This window comes from Diospyros lotus, chromosome 2 (assembly GCF_014633365.1).
Source record: "Diospyros lotus cultivar Yz01 chromosome 2, ASM1463336v1, whole genome shotgun sequence".
Classification (NCBI taxonomy): domain Eukaryota; kingdom Viridiplantae; phylum Streptophyta; class Magnoliopsida; order Ericales; family Ebenaceae; genus Diospyros; species Diospyros lotus.
In genome coordinates this window covers 626,390-636,969 of record NC_068339.1, presented here as the reverse complement: position 1 = coordinate 636,969, position 10,580 = coordinate 626,390, and the positions used below count along the sequence as shown (strand labels likewise).

Sequence of the window (10,580 nt, the reverse complement as noted above, 5' to 3'; positions counted from 1 at the left end):
TCGGTTGGTTGGTTTTGCCATAAATAGTACTGGTAAGAACAAATTGAACCATCGGCTCCCACTGGGACATGTAGACACGTAAGGGGGCTTCTAATCAATGTCGTCTGACACGTAGCGCAGTAAGTGACACCAACTCTAGTAGACACGTAGCACACAACTCTAGTAGTCACTGTTCCTCGTATATAGAATAAATACTTCATTATCATTTAACCCAAAAAACAAGACACTTCACAAAATAGGTACACCACACTAACCCTCTTATTATAGTTGACGTTTAAATTGTTAATGTGTTTGAATAAATTTATTTTTAATTTATTAGTTAATAATTATGTATTTGGTTTATAAAAATTAATAAATTGTAAAATTTGATAAAAAAATTCAAATAGATATGATACTAAATAATATAAATAAAATTTATAAAAATATTATTTTTTATAAAAAAAATTATAAATTAATTTCTAAAATGTTAGATAAATTATACGTATTTATTTAAAAATATACTAATATAATATATATTACATCTTTTATTTTTTTTCTTAAAAAATATTACCATTAATATATATACAATATATATGCACTTATAGTCGATTGGGGATGCCACTAGTGATAGAGGAAAAGGCGACGATTAAGGTTGGAGGCAGTGGCTTATGGCGACGGCGATGATGGAGGAGGGTCAACGGTGTTGAGCGACGGATCTAGATTCAGAAGAAGGACCAATGATGGTACGTTGCGACGACTTAGTTAGGTGACGGAGACAACGACAATAAAAGGCAAAAGAGAGCTGGAGAAGATGATAGGAGAAGATAGTTTCTGATGGTAGAATGGTATTTTTCTCGATCAACATAGGAACTTTTTTTGCCAAAGCTAAGGGTACTAACTTTTCTTAAACACTGTTATAACAGTTTTTTAGCCATATAACGTTTAAGCTAATTATTCAAGTCAAACATTTAACCACTAGAAGCTGCATAGCATATACACTACTTGTGTAGCTTATAAGCAGTCAAACTACTAAGCCAAACAGCCTCTAAATCTTTGGATTGACACTTTAAAACTATTTCTATTTATGCAATAAATAGATGGATCTAATTTTTTCATTACCTCATAGGACCATCCGTCTAGCAAGTGAGAAGGCCCTTTTTTGATATCTTCATACCCGCTAATCATCAAATATTCATGCATCAGGCTCCACTACATCAAATATTACCATGTAAAAGAAGCAAAAATTCCTGATGGGTAAACACAGAAACGGCGTCTCAAGAACGAGACTTCATAACTTCGCAAAGATGATGAGAGCAAGATAAAAAAAAAAAAAAAAAAAAATGATTTTATGGTATTGTAGAATGTAGATCCTATTTAATCTTAGTATTTTCTGTATTGGTAAGTAAATTTTGTAAAATTTAAGCACAAAAATTTAAAGATCAGTAGATAAAAAATAAGCCTTCAGCCCTTGTCCATTGGAATCACATAAGATCACCATTGATACTGCTGATTTTCACAAATCTGGATGAGTCAACTGATTTGTCCTGATATTTTCTATATTCTTACACAATTTTTTATATTATTAAGTCAAGTATTTATGATATTTTTGCACAAGTTTTCCTTGATTTCTGTATTTTTTTTAGATTTTTAATCTCCGCTCCCATTGAATCAAAATCTTAGCTCCGCTCTTGTTTGAGTGTTGAATGATATTTCTTTTATTTTTTTACAAGAAAAATATTTTACAATTCGAGGTCATGGCGTTTCAGTTAACCAAAAAAAAGGCACTCATTGAATCAACTGTCCCAAATAAAAAGTTGGTTTTCATCATAATAAAATCCTTTCTGGAACATTCATATCATATTCCCCTGATTTCATTGAAAAGCTGCAACCGCTGCTTCTTGCACAAGCCTAGAACATTTTCCCACTGCCATCCTTCCGCGGGATGGATTCGTGGATTTCCATTTTACGCCAGCTTCCTACCGATGGCAATAACTGGTCAGTCTTGTCGAACAAGCCCAGAAGACCACCAGTGTGTATGAAAAGGATCTTCCTTCCCTCCCACTTGCTTGGATACTCGACCATGTCTTTCACCATTGCATATGCAGCTTTTCCACTAAAACGGAAGAGTAACAGAAACATGTCAAAAGATATCAATCATCTAACAGAAATTAAAATTTTATGATGAGTAACTACCCGTTGAATCATGCGTAGCCAGTAAATCATTCCCAATGACCAACAAAATCAGTAGCCAGACTCTAAATCACACAGAATTAGATCTTCTGAATTGATTGGCTTAATTAAAATAAAAGATCATTTGACATGAGTAGAACCAAGTTAAGAAGATCTGACATCTGAAAAGCAACATGTCTACTTTTAAAAGATACAATATCAGTACCAAAACTTGAGTATTCCCAAGTTATTGCATGAACAAGTAATGTCATCCAGTAATTCGAGAGATAATAGTGCATTAGTTAGGCATAAACATTATTAGCACAAATAAGAAATTTGTTACATGTAAATTAAACTGAACATACGATCTGACTACCAAAAAAAACAATGGCTGGACGGTTAAATGACCTTGCTATTTGAATGATACTATAGTGGGAAATAGCAATAGTAAAACAAGTTATCATCAAGACTTCGCCACAAGGTCCAGTAAGACTATCAAAAGTTCCCATCCAGGGGTGGGACTCCTGAGCATAACAATATGGAGGAGACTATCAATATAAAGTTATGGAAAGGATGAAAATAAAAGTGATGGTGATGCCTGTAGTGCATTACTGCATTTTGTCAACAGATCTTGGATAATGAAAGATAGTTCTTGAGTTCTGCTGCCATTTCAAAGTGGTTTCATGCCTCCATCCATCTTAAATAATACCTTGGGCAAGGGGACCCAGATGATATATATTACCTTGTTTGAGGTACACATACCAGGTGCACATAATTCATGAAATACTAAAGTTGGTATACTCTATTTTGCGGGAGACTTTATATGACTAACTCATGATTCTTCTAAAGCTAAGGTTGGGTTATGTCAGTGCTAGCATTCCACACAAGGTACTTTAAAATACTCATGGTGTGTCAAATTAAGTTTGAATAGTAGATGAGAAAGCCCCTGCAATTAAACTAAAGGGTACGCTAGAGAGCAAAGACATCATCAAACCTGTAAACAGGGTCAAGAACAACTCCAGTGGCTTCAGCAACTACCGTGATGAATTTAAGTTCCTCAGAGGTGTTCATTGCATAGCCGAGCCCCTTGGCCTGTGGAAAAACAAATCAACTTGTGACTGTATAATCTCCAGGGCTTACCAGCACTAGAAGGAATTAGGGAATCAAGGACAATAAACAATGACATAAGATGTTTGTTTACTATGTCAAATGTTGCTAGATTGTATTGTTAGTTTGTCAAGAAAATTTCAATCTTTAGATGATAGTGAAGCTTTCCATTGAGGCAGCATTTGTTAAAATGAGCAAGATAAAGGAGTATCAAGATAAGGCCAAAATACTTTCCGAATCAAGATATGGAATGGTCAAGATAAAGCTAAAAAGCATTTCAAGATTTTTATCAAATTATTTGTTAAATTTTTTGAAATACACTAGAGGACACAATCATTTTTTTCTTATTTGTAAGGACCAAGATATGTTTGTTTTGAGAGGGGGGGACGGGAAGATAAGCATATCTAGAAAAATCAAAATAAGAGATCACATGACTTCTTTTCCAAACATCCCCAGATAACTTTAACAAACACGTTAGAAAAAATAAACATCCGGAATGCTTCCCATATCTAACCTTTTCCACTCCATATCTTGGTTAAGAAACACTACCTGGGCAAATAATTTTCTTTAACAGAGATAGAATATAGTGAACAAGTCATAGCAAGGTAACTGGTATAGAACAACACGCTTTTCAACCAAAATGATACTAGCTAATTGAAGAAATTGCTCACGTTTTGAATGTCAATTATATCACGCGACCTAACACCTGCCTGGAGTCCATCAAGTAAACCTTGAACATACTCATAGAAGTAATCAGGATCATCACATACAGAAAATGCATGAACCTAAGAACCAGGTAACTGAAGTTAGTTATCATGGTAAGCAGAGAAAACTAGAGACCAAGAAAAGAGAGTTTACTTTTGCCTTCAGGTTACTCAGCCATGATCCAATCGCCAAACCAGCGATTGTTCCCCCACTAGCAATCAAACAAAGGAAAATGTAACAGTTTCTTCGTCAGCAAAAATTTTACAGTAATTACGGCAATCAAGATTGAGGACAAACTCTAGAAACGCAAGGCACGGAATCAAGCTTTAAGAAATGGTTTTAGGAAGCTTCAATTTTTTTTTAAAAAAAATTATGACTAAAATAGCATATTTTTTAAGATCGTGATGTATTTTAGGTTTTTTGCTACTACACACGTTTTTTTAAGTTTGCTGCGCTGAAAGATAACTTCCCCTGAAGGTGGGTGTTTGTAAGCAACTTGCCACCTTTTTCTTGGTGCAATGGTTGCATGGCAGCCAAATTACAATTGGCCATTGGATGCAAAACAATGTCTAACCCTTTGTGTTGGAAATGTTGTGTGCATGACAGACATAATGAAATATCTCATTAGTTTCTATGAAGTGATTGGACTTTGAGCACTCGTCCATTGTGACTGTTTTCGAAGGCATCTCACTGTGAATAGCCGCCACCTCAGTTAATTATCTGCAGATAGGGTGCAAACTTTGTTTCACAGAATTGAGGCACCGATGATATAGTACAAGTAAGTCATGGTAAATTTTCTCGTGTGAATGCATGCATACAAGTTAGACTCAGGAAGTTAGACTCAGGATGGGAGGGGAGGATGGTAGGTTGGTAACTCTGAGTGGTGGTGGTGGTGGCAGTGGTAGCTGCTGGACGTGAAGGTGGTACTGTGTGATTATGTGAGAGGGGGACAATAGCAGGCTGGAGGGAGGTGAGCATGAAGGTGGTTGTGGATTATACATGCATATCACACATACATAAACAACGTGGGTCAACAACTATAGAAGTAATTAGTTTAGTCCCTTCACCTGAGATCAGAATTTATTACAACAATATAAAAGTAGGGGAGGTCAATATGATTCTAGGTTGGGAAGGAAACTCTCACACTTAAAAGTAAAGTGTCCGTATCGTGTCATGCCCCCCCCCCCCCCCCCCCCCCCCTCCCTTTTTTTTTCTTTTTCCTTGTTTTCTTTTGGAAATTGTCAAGTCTTCACGTCCTGTATGTGTCCCATCTCCAAATCTAGAATTTTGGACAATCACTTAAACCCACTTTATTACATCCTTCATGTTTCATACTGGCTTCAAATTTTAGATGCACAGTACACAGTCAAATCCACTCTTCCTTAGAAATAAATATTCTATCAAGATGCTTACCCTTTACAATTTGCATGCCTAATTATTGAATAGACACAACTTAAACCAATTGAAATATCAAAAAACCTTCAGATAAGGACATTAAAATAAGAATATTCTTTGAGTATGAAAAAAATTGCATTGAGTAGAAAAAAAACCTGCCACATGCTACAACAATGTCATCAAAGCGTTCTTTGCTATTCACAACCTGGACCTGATGCTCGATCTCCCTAACTGCTTCTATATAGCCCCTGAAAATAATAGAATCTTCTATAGATACAAACACAGAAATGGAGTGCAAGAGACCAAAAAGGACTATTGATGGAAATCATAAGTTAAAACTTTATTACAAGTAATAATTGAGATTATTTTGGGAGAATTACTTCACACAGGATTAAGAATGTTATTATATTTGTTTCCAACTTCAAGTCTACATGCTGCTTGATAGGATTATGTAGTATACGATAACTCTGAGTGTAAGGATTATTCAAGTTATTGGAGTCAATTATAGATAGATTATAATTGAATCAGATAGGATTTGATATCTGCTTCCTCTTGATTGGTTCTTTTCTCAGTTCATATCTCCTAAATTATGCTCCATAAATTATAAGTGGAAAGCACAAGTTGTGATGGTTCTTTCTGGTCTATTTATGCTACATTTTTTCTATTACAAAGCACAAGTTGATGTTACTTCATTTGGAAACAAACCAATACCTTCAACCTGCTGGTGTTTGTTGAGTAGAAAAAGAAAATGAAATCTTTGCAGAATTGAGATGTCCTTAATTCCATAAACACTTGAACTATGGCCATGAACATAGCAATTATAGCTTCAATGTCTCTAAAAATTAAAGCAGAATAAAAGATATTGGCAGTTTTAGTGAAAGAGAAGCATGCCAATTTGTCCTCGGGAAGAAAACTGTCTTCAAACATTTAACAAAAGACTTATACAGCTGGACAGGAAAAAGAAGCTACAGGCCACAAAGAAAATATGAAGGTTTATTGGGTTCTCACCAGGTTCCAAGGGAATTTGATCCTCCGACTGGAATGACATATGGCCTTCTCCCTTCCCTTAGCAACTTTTCTTTAAGCAAACTAGTAAGAGACTAAGAATAGAGGCACAAAGAAACTCTGTCATACTTTCTAGAGAAAGCTACCAGTTTCAAAATAACTTACGCTGGTAAAGAGTACAAGCATAAGTTAACTTCAGTTTTGTCTTAACCCAATTCCATATCAATAGTCTAGTAAGGTCTTTGATATAAGCCTAAGAGCTAACTTCAGCTTAGTTGGCACTTTTTCATTAGGACCATGGTTTTACACATAGTGAATGAAGAGGGGAAAAAGGCAATAGAAAGGTATTTACCAAGCTCCCAACTTTTGCATATTCTTCCTTTGAAACAAGATCGATATGTGCTCCAACTAAACGCTCAACTAAGAGATTCCCTGTCAGTCCAGGATCTTTATCCACAAGAACCTGCAGCATATGAAGAAACAAAGCTGAAATTTCCTCCAAAAAACAAGTAACAGTTTTCTGAAATGGCAAAGAAGTAACCTTTGAGGTGCGTAGTATTAGGTAACAATCTAGATTCAAGTACTTGGCAGCAACAGCAGTTGCACGACAATGATTGCTTTGAATGCCTCCTATTGTTATAATGCAATCAGACCCCTGTGCCACGGCATCTGCCAACAAGAATTCCAGCTTCCTGACCTTGTTACCACTCAATTGCATTCCTGAAAGGTCATCACGCTATAAAAAAAAAAAAAAAGCAATGTTTTCTGTTAGATCAAGCAAGTCTGAAATGCAACAGTACAGCTTATCAAAAAGCACACAACACAAGTAGCACCACGTGTGTTGAAACTAATCACAGTGACCCAAAGAAGCAAGTCCTTAAGGTTGCCAAATGGACACAATCTCTTACTAGTGGTAAAGTTTCCTCCAACCAACCTTTGTAAAATAAAATATGAACCAGAACATGTATTGACCAATCATGCAGGATAAACCCAAAATGGACAACCAAACAGACTATATAATAAATCTCCAGAAAAAAGTAGAACATGCCTGATGCTTTAAACTGATGGTAGCTCATAGCCCTGCAAACAACAACAACATATCCAGCCTTTATCCCACTATGTGGGGCCCTGTGAACATTTTTACATTTTATTTTTATTTTCTTTCTTCGGGCATTTGAATGAAAGCTTTCCCTTTGTCAATCCAACTTCTGTATTTTCTTGTTATGTGTTTGTAGTAGTTTATGTTTACATGTACGAGGAGGAAAAAAATATGAAAAAATAAAATAAAAATAACATATAAGATTAATTGCAAGTAGATTGACTTCCATTTTCCACATCAGCATTTTATAACTTCCATTTGGGTGATACGAAAGCCATGGACTGTTGGGTTGCTCTGGTGTATTATATGGTTAAAGTATGGTTTTTAGCTCAAAAAAATTCTTTTAAGGTCTGCCTTGCAATTTTTGAAAATTATTTTAAAGCTTCAAAATCCCAATGATAGGCTGAAAGATCCATTGCCACATTAAACTAAACTCAATAATCAATCCCTTCATCCTGTGAAAAGATAATAACTTAAACATATCAGAAAATAATATTTTGTTCATCTAATATGAACAATTCAATGAGTTCTCAAAAGTTTGCCTTCTAATTCATCTATTATATCAGAAACAGTGACCTACATGATCAACAAGAGACAATATAATAGTAAAAGTGCCCCATTCACCTCCTCCTACATAATTATTATCAACCCAAACAATTAGAAGAGAACTCGATTTTCCCGTCCCCTTAATTGTCCAAACAAAAAGTGTGACAATTTTCTTTCCTTTCCTTCCTTCGCTTTCTTTCTTAAACTAACTTCACTTCACTGTCCCTCCCCTCCAACCAAATAAAATGTTAGCCATTACGCACATTTCACAAGAAATATGCACACGAGGCAAAAGTGTGTTTAATTGCATTTGCAGTTCACAACAGCCACTCGGTCAGGAAAAAAGCAAGTGGAATGTTTGTACTTTACCTTCAGCCAAACTTGAGTATTCCTCGGCAAATTAGGGAGGTTCCATCTGTGAATTGGAGTAGGAAACTGTTAAAAAATAAAAACAATACAAAATTCAATCCCCATTCGGCAACTACCTATATATAAATGATATATATTGACAGAGTGCGTGTACATGTCCGAGGGAGAAGACGTGAGAAGGTATAGGGTTAAGATGGGAGGCCCAGGAAGGAGGCTCGTAGGGTTTCTTGGCGAGAAAACCACCGCCCAAGGAGGAGTTCCCTGATTGCTGTTGTTCGATCGGAGGTTCCATCTCTGTCGCGACTGGAAAATTGCTCCGATGAGTGGAGTGGAGGGCGCTTTGTGTTTGTCGTTCTGGTTGAATTTGGGCGGAATTCAATTTCAGAGCTGAGGCGATCGGAGGTCGACGGCCGGCTATCAATGGGCTGGCACAGACAATTCTGCTTACAGATTGCCCCCCAAAGCTCACGCAGCTCAACATTTGGCTTGGGATCACCGCGCCACCATTAGACTTAAGAGGCTGTTTGGCTTACCCTTTTTTAAGATAATTTTAAGTCTTCCTACTTAAAATTTACGTAAAACTTTAAAATTAAATAGTATTTAAGTTAATAATATATTTGAATCAACATATTTTAAGTTGTTATTTATATAAATATATATTTAATTTTAAAAATTGATAATTTATCTGAATTTAACAAAAAACTAAAATAAATATATTGCTAAATAATATAAATAAAATGTATTAACAAATAATTTTTAAGAAAAAATAAATTATAAATTGATGCATAACTAATAAAATTTATATTATATTAATAAGTTATATAAAAGTATTAAAAAATATATTAATACAATAAATATTAAAATATATATGTTAAATATATACATATGTTAAATATTATATATATACAAAAAAAGAACAATAGACGTAGAAGCTAGAAAATGTAACAATGGGCTAAAGATGGCAATGCCACAATGGAAGTTGGAGGAGGTAATGACGACAACGATGGGCTAGAGAATATCTAAGGGTAAAGAATGTTGGAACTATTAAAGTTCTTAAAGGGTAAAATTATAAAATATTTTGTCAACAAAATAAGATGATAACATCGTTTTGAGAAAAGTTTGGAAGAGTTTTTCTAAAATGCTATTAAACAACATTTAAATTTTTTTATTTTTAACAAATATGTAACTAAATAAATTATGCAATATTTAAACTAAAGGGATAACTTATAAACGGTCAAATCATTGAGCCAACATCTCATTGGATTCGTTTTTGGCATGAAGCTTACTTGTAACTTTAGGTATTGTTGTCCCAAGTTTAGATCGATTTAGTCTTTATCATAGATCAGTTTAGTCTTTATCATCACTTTATGAACTAAGTTGCATGTGGAAATAAAAAATTGATATGTTACGAAAAGAAAATAGAAAAATAATATTTTTTAAAAATTAAAGAAATAAAAACACGAAAAAAATGCGTAAATACAAAAATATAGAGATATTTTTGTAAATATAATTTTTAATAAAAAATAATTATTCAATCGAAAACTAAACATAAACTTCATAACTACTTAGGGGGCATTTATTAAAATGAGCAAAATAAGAGGCATTAAGATAAGGTTGGAATGCATTCCGAATCAATATATAGAATGATTAAGATAAAGTTGTAAAACATTCTAAGATTTTTATCAAACTGTTTGTTAAATTTTTTAAAATGCACTAAAGGACACAAATGTTTTTTTTTCTTCTTATTTATAAGGACCATGATATGCTTATTTTGAACAAGGAAGAGATAAACATATCTTAAAAGATCGAGATAATGGGTCATTAATGATTTTTTCAAGAATTTTCAGATAAGCTTAACAAACATGTTAGAAATGATAGAAGTCCGAGATACATCCCATATCTTGATTTTTCCATTCTATATTTTGATTAATAAACGCCCCCTTAGTGGTTAGAGACGAACAAAATTTGGTTTCCAGCTTCATGGACAAAAATGCATTTTTTATATTTTCCTAACATTACAAAATGGATTCGAAATATTTTCAAAATTGGAAAAATGATCTAGAAATATATATATATATATATATATTGTGTTTCTTGGTGTTTTGATATAAGAAACGTTTCGAAAACGCTGAAATAGTACCCCCAGATGTTTTCATGTATCATAGTTTATGACTCGATTTCTTTGTGAATAAGAAAGTGATTATAT

The 10,580-nt window shown here is 34.1% G+C and overlaps 1 protein-coding gene across 5 annotated transcripts; it reads right to left on the bottom strand.

Annotated features, from left to right (window-relative positions):
* Nucleotides 1-1,745: 1,745 nt before the first annotated feature.
* Nucleotides 1,746-8,896, bottom strand: LOC127794447 (putative D-cysteine desulfhydrase 1, mitochondrial). Of its 5 annotated transcripts, none has more exons than XM_052325525.1 (10): nucleotides 8,491-8,891; nucleotides 8,375-8,420; nucleotides 6,902-7,096; nucleotides 6,713-6,823; nucleotides 6,364-6,455; nucleotides 5,511-5,603; nucleotides 4,114-4,171; nucleotides 3,927-4,040; nucleotides 3,143-3,240; nucleotides 1,746-2,092 (listed from the first exon to the last, which is right to left on the bottom strand). In XM_052325525.1, the coding sequence occupies exons 1-10, from the start codon at nucleotides 8,853-8,855 to the stop codon at nucleotides 1,888-1,890; spliced, it is 1,377 nt and encodes a 458-aa protein (XP_052181485.1). In that variant the 5' UTR covers nucleotides 8,856-8,891; the 3' UTR covers nucleotides 1,746-1,887. The 5 variants fall into 5 exon arrangements, with proteins under 5 accessions (XP_052181485.1, XP_052181486.1, XP_052181483.1 ...); XM_052325526.1 differs by having other exon boundaries at nucleotides 8,375-8,440; nucleotides 8,529-8,890; XM_052325523.1 differs by having other exon boundaries at nucleotides 6,713-7,096; nucleotides 8,491-8,893.
* Between the last annotated feature and the right edge of the window lie 1,684 nt (nucleotides 8,897-10,580).

What these genes read in the sequence shown, in the direction of transcription:
- LOC127794447 (XM_052325523.1), bottom strand. Translation starts at nt 8,855, where the DNA reads ATGTTGAGCTGCGTGAGCTTTGGGGGGCAATCTGTAAGCAGAATTGTC. An exon ending in TATATATCATTTATATATAG is followed by an intron (nt 8,421 to 8,490) that starts GTAGTTGCCGAA and finishes TCCAATTCACAG; the next exon opens with ATGGAACCTCCCTAATTTGC. An exon ending in TCAAATTCCCTTGGAACCTG is followed by an intron (nt 5,604 to 6,363) that starts GTGAGAACCCAA and finishes TATTATTTTCAG; the next exon opens with GGGCTATATAGAAGCAGTTA.